This window comes from Acipenser ruthenus, chromosome 52 (genome assembly GCF_902713425.1).
Source record: "Acipenser ruthenus chromosome 52, fAciRut3.2 maternal haplotype, whole genome shotgun sequence".
Classification (NCBI taxonomy): domain Eukaryota; kingdom Metazoa; phylum Chordata; class Actinopteri; order Acipenseriformes; family Acipenseridae; genus Acipenser; species Acipenser ruthenus.
The window spans coordinates 4252842-4266976 of NC_081240.1; the positions used below are offsets into that span (position 1 = coordinate 4252842).

General features: G+C 36.4%; 1 protein-coding gene across 1 annotated transcript; it reads left to right on the forward strand.

The window, feature by feature from the left end:
• The first annotated feature begins 3554 nt into the window (after positions 1-3554).
• On the forward strand, positions 3555-11304 carry LOC117432699 (membrane-spanning 4-domains subfamily A member 12-like). The gene is made up of 6 exons (XM_034054675.3): positions 3555-3715; positions 6111-6215; positions 7075-7131; positions 9270-9380; positions 9795-9911; positions 10869-11304. Exons 1-6 carry the CDS (start codon positions 3584-3586, stop codon positions 10896-10898), a joined length of 552 nt encoding a protein of 183 aa, XP_033910566.3. The 5' UTR covers positions 3555-3583; the 3' UTR covers positions 10899-11304.
• Positions 11305-14135: the final 2831 nt, after the last annotated feature.

Sequence of the window (14135 nt, forward strand, 5' to 3'; positions counted from 1 at the left end):
AGTAAACTATCTCATCCACAGCGCCTACACGACTGCACTGTGCTTTTAGTTCATTGCAAATAACCGGTTAACGGGACCAAAGATTGAAGGCTAAGGGTTCTGATTTTCAAATAGATGCTTGTGTTCACAGACCTTAATCGCAATAATCTTGGATTGCCTTCCCTAAAATAACAAGAGGTCATCCAAGATTAGTGCTGATCAGGGGCTGTGAAACCAGACGTTCATTTTTCTTTTTTTTTATTCTGGCTTTTTTTTGTGTAAAAGAAGAATAATAAATAGATGCAAACACATCCCAATAGTGGTGTCATGGTTTGAATGAAATTCCACAGCGCTGTTTAAAATATCCTCTCTCTGGCATTCCCTTCCATTGGGATTCCAGATCGTGTTGTCCTGTGATAAAACAATACAGTATGGATGAATAAGCGTTCATTCTTTATCAAACTCTAGCAAAAGAGCAAAAGAGCCACTGAATTGACTTTTATATAGAAAATCAGCACCTTCAAACCAAAGAGAGCGCATCAAGTTCCCTGCAGACCCTCGTCTCCCTCGCTGCTGTAATGACGGGTCTGTGTTGTTTGGTTCTACTTTTCTAAAACTATATATATATATATATATATATATATATATATATATATATATATATATATATATATATATATATTTTTTTTTTTTTTTCTCATTTAGATAATGCTTTGGAAATCTTCCTCTAAGCTTGTTAATATGATGTGGGATTTAAATTGTAATTATTTTGTATTAATTGTGCTTTCAACATAATTCTTTTGTTTTCTGTGTAGCGATTTTATTTTCAAAATGTAAATATTGCTAAAGTCAATTATCAGAAAACATAACAGTAATTCATTAAAAATTCATTTGAATAAGGGAAATATTTTAAATCTTAGGAATCATCAAAAAAGATTATATTCACTACAGAAAACACACAAAGAAAGACTAAATACCCTTAAATACAGTTTAATGAAATATACTGTTCACATTTTACGTGTTTAATGTATTAAACCAAATGAAGCTGTCATCATTGTGACTCCCCTCCCACTTGCGTGCAGCAAAGAGCAGAAACGAATACAAAGGTGTGTCTCAAAAGGCTGTCAGGAGAGAGGTAAGCTGCTAACTGCATTTCTCTTACCATATTATCAATTGAATGAAATGATTATTCTGTCAATTAATTTATTTGGTAAAAAACTAATTGATTTATATATAGCACTGTACAAATGTATCAGAACACCTCAAGATGTGTCATTTATATCCTTTATATACCTACCTGCATGAACACCTCTGAGTGTGAGAATTTCATTTTCCACTCAGTAATGAGTGATATAGAAATAATAGACACTTGTGTGTAAACATGTTAGATCACGTTGTGCTTTAATTAGGCATCTTAAACAACTTCTAAAAAGTCTCATGCATTTTATCTTTTGTGGCTACAGTATGTGTTACTTTCCTCTTACTATTTTAAATGAATTGCATGTGTGGCCTATTAAAGTTATCGATTAAATTAGACAATCACTAATTTGCTTATTTTAACAATTTTCCCAGATTTTCATTTACAGTGGTTTGATTTAATAAGCACAACAAATTAAAACTTAAACAGCAATGGAGTGTTCTAATACATGCACACCCTGTTGTATTATATACAGAAGCAATGGGGTGTTCTAATACATGTGCACCCTGCTGTATTATACACAGAAGCAATGGGGTGTTCTAATACATGCACACCCTGTTGTATTATATACAGAAGCAATGGGGTGTTCTAATACATGTGCACACTGCTGTATTATACACAGAAGCAATGGGGTGTTCTAATACATGTGCACAGTGCTGTAATTGTACATTAAAGGTCTCCATTAGACATGCACCAGTACTTCTGACAGTATTGTGTGCATCTCAAAGAGCCTCACCAATCGGTGAGATGGACAAAGAGAAGTATGCAATATACTAAGATATATATAGAAGTATGTAAGGTAAATGGCTTTACTGTACATTGTGTTGAAATAGTATAATGACAATGTAAACAGATGGTGTTGTACTGTTTTCAGAGGATGCTATTGTTTGAATATTACTATGTCAAATTAGTATGTAGAATTAATCTACAAATACAGTTTTATTAAGTAAATATTAAAGTACATTTACTGTAAAAACAGTATTTTTTACAGTGCTGGTATATAAAATTAAAGAGTGACTTATTAAATAAATCTCTAATAACACAAAGACACTCATTGTAAAACACTTTTGCTATTGCTTTTATTTCAAGTTCCTTTATATAACGGTGTAAAGAACTTATGCCTGATTGCAGACTAGATTCTTTAATTCACAATGCATCCGTATGAAGATCCAATTACATATTAACTATAAAGAAATGAATTCACATGAACTAAACCATGGTGGTACTGTGTATGCAGTGATACTAAAAGAAACATATAACATCATAAATAAAACATTTCAACTAGAAGTCTGCCTTATCTATAACTTCAAAACTCTCAATAAGAATTCTACAGTAAAACTACTGAAACGACTCAGTCAAGCAGACACACATTCTAGCCAGTGCCGTCTTCATTGGAATAAAGCACCAAACCTTTAGCTGAATGTATTAATATTAGAGGTTACTTAGGGGTTCTGGACATTTCCTTGACACAATTAAAGTATTCAGTTGCTTCCCAAAATTAATTTGAGGTTAAAAAAAATGAATTCATCTGCCAATAACATATATGAATAAGATATTCTTCTGTCATTGTAAATGCTGTTTGTTCGTGTAATCACCATATTCTTTTAGTTTGACTTATATACGTAATTCAGCTCTGCAGACACACACACACAATAGGCGATCATTCTGAATACTTGAGTATTACATTATGATACACTTTTTAAATTGTATTTTACATCCATATTACATTTAAGAGATATGTTTAAGTTTATATATGGTATTGTGTAAGATATAACAAAAGAATATAAAATAAATACAAAAGTTCATATATCACATAGCATATATCAAAACATAACAGCAGAGCTCAAGGAAGAGAGTCATTGTGCATCCCTGTCGACTGAATAGAATACCTGTTCACAATGGGACATCATTACAATAGAATAATGTCATTTAAGTGGTTGATTCTAACTTGTTTTTCCCCTGAACCTTTAATTAATGATGGATTATAGAATAATCATTTTTATTTTGTATGAAGTGTTAATCGTGGTAAATTCAAGCATTCACTAACTATTAAACAATCAACAGTGGTGAATGTTGAAATACTAAAAGAACTTCAATTCAGTGACAAACGCTTCGACTATAGCAGTCTTTTTTACATTGAATGATAAAGCAACTTTTAAAAGGGTTTAAATAGTGTTGAAAATCCTGCTTTATAACAAATAGTGATCCCGTCGGCCTGGAGTTCACAGTGAGTAATTAAAATAGCCTGCCCTTACCTACATTGAACCCCAATTCAACACTCAGGATAATAATGCCTCAAGCCACTGCTAACTTGACTTCATGTGCGTTTTTCTTTCCTTTTTTTGTAATATTTGATATGTGCTGTACATTTAGATCATGGCTCCAACATACACAGCAGACAACAGAATGATCATCACAATCCCTTTGGGAAAGCTGAAAGATCTCCAGAGAGGTGAAAAATACATGCCTGAGACATTCAGCTGCAAATTTAGTGATTACTACAAGTTATTCCTGAAAGGACAACCGAAAGCCTTGGGGGTAAGTCCATCCCAAAACTTTACTTAAGATGACTTATTTCTTCTTAAAATGAAACTGGATTTAATATATGTAGGCACTGCTGGAAAGGTACGTCAAAGTCACATTAAAGTGATACAGAACCCCCTGCAGTGTTTATAAGAAACACGTTACATTACCTTCACTGTGTCCCAACGTTATATTTGAGTCCATACCTTGTAGTGAATATCGCACACTGACTAATTTACAATACAATTATTTCCATTACTGGGTGTTGTCTCCGGGATCAGTTTCCCAAATATCCCAACATTGATCACAATCGATGAAAAACAGAGGTGCAACACCATAACATTAGATCATAGATCACATTTCCATTCTTTATTATTAATTATTGAAAAAGAACAAGGTTAAAAACAAAGCAACATTTTGGCCAAACTACCTTCAGCAGGCTGCAGTAAATGGACACAGCCCGTACCATTCATAGTAACGCCTGACCTCAATTACTTAATTAATGATACAATCATTGTAAATTACTGCAGGAAATTAAAACTGGGGATCAGGGACCAGGGATCGGGGATTAAAAACGGGGGATTGGTTCTGAATCCGTGATCCCTGGTTCTGAATCCCTGATCCCTGGTTCTGAATCCCTAATCCCCGGTTCTGAATCCCCGATCCCTGGCTCTGAATCCCTGATCCCTGGTTCTGTCCCCGATCCCTGGTTCTGAATCCCCGATCCCTGGTTCTGAATCCCTGATCCCTGGTTCTGAATCCCTAATCCCCGGTTCTGAATCCCCGATCCCTGGCTCTGAATCCCCGATCCCTGGTTCTGAATCCCTGATCCCTGGTTCTGAATCCCCGATCCCTGGTTCTGAATCCCTGATCCCTGGTTCTGAATCCCCGATCCCTGGTTCTGAATCCCTGATCCCCGGTTCTGAATCCCCGATCCCTGGCTCTGAATCCCCGATCCCTGGTTCTGTCCCCGATCCCTGGTTCACGTCGCTTCGGTTTTTTTTGACACGCGGTAGACACTGCCACACCAGCGAGTATATACCCAAGAGATTTGTACTGTACATAACTTTGAACATAAATTTCCATTTGAATTGAACTTCTTAAAAATGGAGTTTAGATAGTCTTCCGAAATAAAGAACCTTTGTCTTTAATCATCTTTAGTACCGTGCCTATTTAAACATAGACAGACAATCACAGTATGTGTTTATGTGTATTTGTACATGCGTGTTTGTGTATGTGGTTGTGGGTGTACATATTATCTGTATATACATGTTGTGTGTAAACAGTCCATAATATTACTAGACCACAGTTTTACAGCAACTGATTATGCAGCAAAAGATCTGACCGGTACATCTTGATATTTTAGGGTTAATAAAGACTGAATCAGCAGAACAAAGCACATACAAATAATCATACTAAATGAATTGCGCAATGTGAATATCGTTTCCTGAATCAATTGTATATGCTAGGTTTCAGATCGATCTTCTAAGTCATTGTATAACACATTTTACAATGCTATAACATAGACTCACTGTATTCCGTACACTTGAGTGAAAAAGATAATCTTGTATACAAAATGTAGTTTTTTTTTAAATTTGTTGTATTTATTTATACAATTGCAGATCTCTGCTGTATGATTACTGACTCAGGTATATGATTATATAGGTATATGATCCTCTCTGTGCCAGAAATGGAAAGAGAGGAAAATTAGTTTAACATCAGAATTCATTTCAACCAGGATTATTTATATATACTTTATGTAAAAAAAAGAAAAAAAGTGTACAGAACTCTGTATAAACAACACATCAACACACAGTATATGAATCAGACAGGGATGTCGATAATTCACAGTAATGACTGAAATAACTCACCAGGAATCTCCATCTCCAAAGCATGAGTCTCCAAACTTTTTTTATGTTTTCTGTATCCTTGTAGCTGGCACAGGATAGGCTGTGTAATACAGAACATTTTTGTATTTTAGTAGTTAATATTTCCTCCATTCTTCAAAGTTTCTTTGGCAGTTTTTATTTCTGTTGACGCCACTCAGTAGTTGACTGCTATTGGTCGATTCGCATTGGACGAGCTGCGCATCCAAAATTGTTCTGGGAGAAATCTGGACGCGCCTCTCCTAGATGCAATGCAACGCGACGTAACGCCCTAGTGTGTGAGGGTACATAGAAATCCATTATATAAAAAAATGCCGCTAGGTGAAGCGACGCAACGCGATGTGCTGGTGTGTCCAGACCTTAACGTGTTTCTGCAGGGGGTTCTGGAACACTTTAGTATCTCAACCAATCACAGCAATCTTTTTAAATGTTGGTATTTATTGTACTATATAACCATTACACTCTTTGTTTGGAACCAATACAATAAACACATAATGAAACCCTTTTCTTTTTCCTTGTTTCAGGCTGTTCAAATTCTGATTGGAATAGTGCATCTAGCGTGTTGTATTGTACTGTACCAACAACCCCACCAGAGAGGAAGTGCTATATCAACTGTGCCTAGCAGTGTGGTAAGCAGAGTTTTGTTGTGTAGATTTAAAATAGTAATTGACATTTGGATTTCTCTCCACAGAGGACCGTTCACAAAGACATTTACTCCATTCAGGACATGTAAACATTGACACATGGGATCCTCAGCAAGTCCTATTACTAAACAAGCGCTTTCAGAAATCTGGTCATGCAGACTGTTCGATGAGATTTGGGGTCATTGAGTCCAGGCACAGTATAGACAGGACAGTAAGGTGGAGCCCAGGCACAGTATAGACAGGACAGTGAGGTGGAGCCCAGTCACAGTATAGACAGGACGGTGAGGTGGAGTCCAGGACAGTATAGACACAAAAGTCTGGTGGTCCAGGCATAGTATAGAAAGAACAATGAGGTGGAGCCCAGGCACAGTACAGACCAGTGGTTTTCAACCCCGATCCTCGGGGACCCCTGTGTCTTCTGGTTTTCATTCCAACTGAGGTCTCAAGTACTTAACTAAGCCCTTAATCGGGCTAATAATTAGCTTAATTAGACCCTTTTAATTGTTCTCAGCTCCTAAAAATTGCAGATTTCAAGTTATTTATGATGTTTTATAGTTAAGTTGAAATCTCCAACTGTTTAAGAGCTGAAAACAATTAAAAAGGCCTAATTAAGAAAATTATTTTAAATTAAAGGGTTTAGTTAAAGGGGTTTAGTTAAGTAATTGAGAGCTCAGCCGAAATGAAGGCCAGAAGGCACAGGGGTCCCCGAGGACCAGGGTTGAAAACCACTGGTATAGACACAACAGTGAGGTTCAATGGTGGACTAGAACAGGCTTTGTAGTCTTAAATACCTTACGTGTTAAAGCAAATTAATAAGGTCCAATATCCCTGATCTCTTTTTCAGTTCATTATTTCTGGACTTCTGACGGTTGCAGCAGCAAGTACTCCAGACATGTGTTTAGTAAGTATTTATCAATGTATTGAAACATTATCAAAAGCACAATTCTTACTGATGCTGACTTCTGACAGGAGCCCAGCATCTTTGAATTTTTATATATATATATATATATATATATATATATATATATATATATACAGACGTGCTCAAATTTGTTGGTACCCCTCCACAAAAAACGAAGAATGCACAATTTTCTCTGAAATAACTTGAAACTGACAAAAGTAATTGGCATCCACCATTGTTTATTTCATATTTAATAGAAATCAGACTTTGCTTTTGATTTTTTAATCAACATAATATTGTAAATAAGAAAACAAATGAAAATGGCATGGACAAAAATGATGGGACCGCTAACCTAATATTTTGTTGCACAACCTTTAGAGGCAATCACTGCAATCAAACGTTTTCTGTAGCTCTCAATGAGACTTCTGCACCTGTTAACAGGTAGTTTGGCCCACTCTTCCTGAGCAAACTGCTCCAGCTGTCTCAGGTTTGATGGGTGCCTTCTCCAGACTGCAAGTTTCAGCTCTTTCCATAGATGTTCGATAGGATTCAGATCAGGACTCATAGAAGGCCACTTCAGAATAGTCCAATGTTTTGTTCTTATCCATTCTTGGGTGCTTTTAGCTGTGTGTTTTGGGTCATTATCCTGTTGGAGGACCCATGACCTGCGACTGAGACAGAGCTTTCTGACACTGGGCAGTACGTTTCGCTCCATAATGCCTTGATAGTCTTGAGATTTCATTGTGCCCTGCACAGATTCAAGGCACCCTGTGCCAGGCGCAGCAAAGCAACCCCAAAATATAACCAAGCCTCCTCCATGTTTCACTGTAGGTATGGTGTTCTTTTCTTTGAAAGCTTCATTTTTTCGTCTGTGAACATAGAGCTGATGTGACTTGCCAAAAAGCTCCAGTTTTGACTCATCTGTCCAAAGGACATTCTCCCAGAAGGATTGTGGCTTGTCAATATGCATTTTAGCAAATTCCAGTCTGGCTTTTTTATGTTTTTCTTTCAAAAGTGGAGTCCTCCTGGGTCTTCTTCCATGGAGCCCACTTTCGCTCAAAAAGCGACGGATGGTGCGATCAGAAACTGACGTACCTTCACCTTGGAGTTCAGCTTGTATCTCTTTGGCAGTTATCCTTGGTTCTTTTTCTACCATTCGCACTATCCTTCTGTTCAATCTGGGGTCGATTTTCCTATTGCGGCCGCGCCCAGGGAGGTTGGCTACAGTTCCATGGACCTTAAACTTCTTAATAATATTTGCAACTGTTGTCACAGGAACATCAAGCTACTTGGAGATGGTCTTGTAGCCTTTGCCTTTGCCATGCTTGTCTATTATTTTCTTTCTGATCTCCTCAGACAACTCTCTCCTTTGCTTTCTCTGGTCCATGTTCAGTGTGGTGCACACAATGATACCAAACAGCACAGTGACTACTGTTCTCCATTTAAATAGGCTGAATGACTGATTACAAGATTGGAGACATGTGTGATACTAATTAAAGAAACTAATTAGTTTGAAATATCACTATAATCCAATTATTTATTATCTTTTCTAAGGGGTACCAACAAATGTGTCCAGGCCATTTTAGAATATCTTTGTAGAATAAGCAATAATTCATCTCTTTTCACAGCTTCTTTGCTTTATTCTATGACATACCAAAGGCATGCAAGTATACATGATAAAATAGCTTTTAATTTAATCACTTTTCAGGAGGAATGAAGCATTATTTCAATGAGCTGTAAGGGTACCAACAAATTTGAGCACGTCTGTGTGTGTGTGTATATATATATATATATATATATATATATATATATATATATATATATATATATATATATATATATATATATATATAAAAGTGAGGCTGTGTGGTCCAGTGGTTAAAGAAAAGGGCTTGTAACCAGGAGGTCCCTGGTTCAAATCCCACCTCAGCCACTGACTCATTGTATGACCCTGAGCAAGTCACTTAACTTCCTTGTGCTCCGTCTTTCAGGTGAGACTTAATTGTAAGTGACTCTGCAGCTGATGCATAGTTCACACACCCTAGTCTCTGTAAGTCGCCTTGGATAAAGGTGTCTGCTAAATAAACAAATAATATATATATATATACAGTGTGTGTGTTTGTTTTTTTTTTGCCTAGATGAAGTTCTCTTTTGCCTTGAACGTTATCAGTTCTCTTTGGGCAGCAGTTGCTTTTTGTCTCATTACAACATTTGCTGCCAATTCATCCAACCCACCCGAATTGGAAAAGGTGAGTGCCAACTATTTAATTATTTGGGTTAGGGTTAGGGTTAGAGTTAGGGATAGGGACAGGGTTAGGGTTAGGATTAGAGTTTGTGTTCGTGTTAGGGTTAAGATTGGGGTATTATCATGCAAAACCATTTACACATAAGTACACTGTAACTATGCATAATAGCATTGCAGTACACTGTAACTATGCATAATAACATTATAGTAATGTGTAAGTACACATGTATTTACTAAGTAACTACTATGTAAACACACAGTAATTAGAGACACTTCATGTAAAGTGTTACCAGGAAAGCACAGCATTTGTTGCATTAGAAAGACTTCCTGTTCCCTGGACCCCCTCTTTACCAGTCAAGTGACTCTCTATTTTTAAATATTCCACTGCCTAAAGATGTGTGTGTGTACTTGTTTCCAGACAATCAAAGGGATAGAAGCATTGATTATAATTTTCCACATCTTGGAGCTGGTTGTCAGTGGATTGACGTTGCATTTTGAAAGCAAGGCTTTGTGCCGTGACTATTTCAATGTCCTGGTATGGTATTTTAACAATCTATCAATACATCTATTACTGACAAAATGATTTTTAAATCCCAGTTTGAATGCATGTTTGTACACTGTAAAAAATAAATGTTTCCACAGATATTAGATGCCACCAAAAATCTATAACAGTATGCTCGTTTGGTTGTTAGTAGCTTATTGATCCCAGAAACTCATCAAGCAGCTTCTTGAAAGATCCCAGGGTGTCAGCTTCAACAACATTACTGGGGAGTTGGTTCCAGACTCCCACAATTATCTGTGTAAAAAAGTGCCTCCTATTTTCTGTTCTGAATGCCCCTTTATGTAATCTCCATTTGTGACCCCTGGTCCTTGTTTCTTTTTTCAGGTCGAAAAAGTCCCTTGGGTCGACATTGTCGATGCCTTTTAGAATTTAAAAGCTTCAGTCAGATCGCCGTGTAGTCTTCATTGTTCAAGACTGAATAGATTCAATTCTTTTAGCCTGTCTGCATATTACATGCCTTTTAAACCCAGAATAATTCTGGTCACTCTTCTTTGCACTCTTTCTGGAGCAGCAATATCATTTTTGTAACAAGGTGACCAGAACTGAACACAATATTCTAGATGAGGTCTTACTAATGCATTGTAAAGTTTTAACATTACTTTTCTTGATTTAAATTCAACACTTTTCACAATATATCTGAGCATCTTGTTGGCTTTTTTTTTTTTTATAGCTTTCCCACACTGTCTAGATGAGTCAACATAAACTCCTAAATCTTTTGCATAGCTTCCTTCTTCAATTTAAGTATTTCCCATATGATATTTATAGTGGTGATTCTAATTGTTATGAGATTTTGTATTCTATTTGTAATAAGATTCTCTAGTCTATTTGTTATGAGATTCTCTATTCTATTTGTTATGAGATTCTGTTTCACGTGTTCTAGATGTGTGTCATGCTGACCTGACGTTCCTTGTTTATATTGTTGGTTTTCAGCCTGTGATTTACCTGGAACAGGACGCTTGAATGTACTGCAGGACCCAAAGCAACTGAAGCAACTGTGTGTGTGTGTGTGTGTGTCTGTTCATCAGAATATATTTTAAAAATAGATGCAAACAACTTACATTATTCTTCCATTGCAAAAAGTGTAATAACCTTTTAAAAAAAATAATTACTTACTTAACAGTTAATATTTGTAATGTGATTTTCTTACCTCCACCCAATTAGTGGGTAGAGTTACCAGACTTAGTTATTGCTTGTTCCAATTGTGCCTTGCTTTGCCTGGTAACTTTTTTTTTTTTTTAGATTATTACATCTTTACATGGCAAAGCCTGTTTTGTATTTACTGTAACTGCTCCTTTTTGTAGATACCTTCTTATGGTTGACCCGTCAACTTGTAACTTGACCTTTTTTGAACGTGTGAAATCTTTTTTTTTAACAAGTATATATATATATATATATATATATATATATATATATATATATATATATATATATAGTGAGCCAGCTCACTGCTTCTCTGACATGGGGCGCTCAAGGCGGGCTGGACCATAGCAGACCACTGGGGGAGTTCCTTGTGGGCTTTGAAGCAGCCTGCCATGATAACACAGAGTTAAGTGGGGTTATAGGCTGCAGGTGCTGTTAGGAAAGGATTAATTGTGAATTGCTGAATGGTCAATCAGTGTAGGCAGCACACCTTTAGCCTATACGAAACCAATTGGGTCCTCATTGAGTGCTCTATAAAAGGGAAACAATTGGGATACCTGGGGTCTCTTATCTTGACTTGAAACCAGTGCTGGAGCTGTCTTTGCCAGTGCTTTATACATGAACTTTGTTTATTTCTGAGTTTTGCCTATGCTGAAGAACATCTGCACCTGCCTCGCCCTTTGGGATTTGTTTGCCTGGACTGCCTGTTCTACAAGGTTTTCCCCTTCCTGTCATTGTTATTTCTCCCATTTACATTTTTTTGGATGGTTTGTATTTGTGTCATGGATGGTGTCCTTACCTGACCTTTTGTGTTGAACCTTTCACAGACCAGTGGGAACCCTGTTTTGTGTAAATAAACACATATTATTTTGTAAAAATTGGTGGTGATTTTTCAGCGTCTGCCATCTTGTTCACACAATTTTTATATATATATATATATATATATAGTAACACGGCCGGCACTCACAGTCGTTCATTGCCCCTTTTAAAATAGACCCAGTACACAGAAATTGATTTTTCAAGCGCGGTTGCGCTATTTTTAATAAGACTTTTTTAATGCTATAATTTTTTTAAATTTTTTAATAAAGACTGTTGTACTCTCTATATTCATGTTCACTCCCAAGCGATGTATTTCCACCTGGGATTTAGTTGGAATGATCCAATAAGGTGAGTACTCCACTCTATTTCAACTGGATCCACACGTAGTTCTTTTGTCTCCTTCAGTTAGTTCCAAACACACTAGCAATCATTCCAAAGACAAAACCCAGACAACCAAACTATTTTGGCCCAATACTGGCCCAGATTCGGCTGCCAAACTGGCCCAGATTCGGCTGCCAAACTGGCCCAAATCCGGGTGCCGGTTTTGGCCCGGTGTCTTTTTGCACTCTGGGCCAATATTGGCCTATATGTGTTGGCCCAAATGCGACAACCGGCTTAGAGCCGTTTGAAGCACATCTGGCCCACTCATGGCCCTAATCTGGCAAATACATGTGCAACTGGCCCACTCATGGCCCAAATGCGGCAACCGGCTTGGAGCCATATTAACCACATTTGGCACATACTTGGCCCAGTTTTGGAAAATTAACAATTATATCCATAAAATTGCAGCCTCCACTGGTAGCTGGGGTTTGAACTGGTCCACAGACTTTTTAGTATATTGTTGCTTAAATGAATTATCCCTGACCGTATTACAGCCTATTAAATAAAATTAAACCACTGCAAATGTACCATTAATTAAGAAGTTTTGTTACAGATTTAAAAAAAAAATCCTATTTACATTACAACAAAACACAAAAGTTGGTCTTCATTTATTACTTCATTTATGGAAGATTGTCACCACCATGTAAAATAATGTTTGAAAAGACAGGAATGCAGATACAAAATCTTACTACCGTAATAACCTTTTTTTGTTACATGCATTGCTTTGATGGCTTTTTAAAAGTGTCGTCAACATCTGCCGTAATGTCAATTCAACAGTCTCCTGCATTATTCACCAAGAAAATGTATTATGTTCTGTCATGGATATGTAACTATTTAATAATTTTAAACTTATTTATCCATAACCCTTAACCTACAGGATAATGCAGAACTCTAAACTAGTTTGAAATCTCTAATAATAATCTCCAATAAATAATCCAATAATAAATCTCCAATAATAATCATAACAAATAATGGGTTTATGTGTTTAATAAGGCAAGTAAATCAAATTCGTAACCTTAATGCTCTTTATTGATATTTCACATATTATAAATACAGTATATATATATATATATATATATATATATATATATATATATATATATATATATATATATTGATAGATAGATAGATAGATAGACAGATAGACAGATAGATACATTAAATAACAAGCAACCAAACCGAACAAACCTGACCAGGGGTATCACATACAAGAACAGAAAATGGGATCATAAACAGACAGGGGAGGTACACAGAAAAGGGCATAATACATAAAATGTAGCCAATCAGCTGTCTCTTTAAAATCCACTCACTTCTTTCTTCAAGTTGAAAAAAACAACCACGTTATTTTAAGTTAGTGTTTGCTATACGCACTGACTTACTCCAAGCCCCTACACCCACGTTTGCTTAGGCCTATCAGGTCAGCTAGCTTCCTACTTCCTGTTGAATTATGGGAGTTTTAGTTTTTTTTTCTCTTTGTAGTCTAGGTTTATCTATGAACATTTTTTTATATGAGGACATTTTATCAGGAACCCCACACTCCTGATAATCTCTCCTCACATCCCACGGTCTCCATCCCTCATAATATATATATTGCAAAGGTCCAAAAGGTTAGGAAATTGCAAGTTATGCAACCTTAACTCTTTACATACTTTACATACTTGGTGTGTGCCTCTTTCTTCTGTGCTATTTAGTGTCTCACGTTGTGTTTTCACCACTGCATTATGTGGCAGATGTGATTGTTTTATTTTCCACAATGCCTTCTGCAAGAAGTGGAAATTCAATGGCAAAAACTTTATTAACGTTACGTTAAGGTTTGGTTGCTAAAGCCCAAAAGGTTAGGAGATTGCAAGTTAAGGT

Excerpts from the sequence above, each read along its gene's own strand:
- LOC117432699 (XM_034054675.3), top strand. The coding sequence starts at position 3,584 with ATGATCATCACAATCCCTTTGGGAAAGCTGAAAGATCTCCAGAGAGGT. Across the intron at positions 7,132-9,269 it reads GTACTCCAGACATGTGTTTA|ATGAAGTTCTCTTTTGCCTT; the intron begins GTAAGTATTTAT and ends TTTTTTGCCTAG. Across the intron at positions 9,912-10,868 it reads GTGACTATTTCAATGTCCTG|CCTGTGATTTACCTGGAACA; the intron begins GTATGGTATTTT and ends GTTGGTTTTCAG.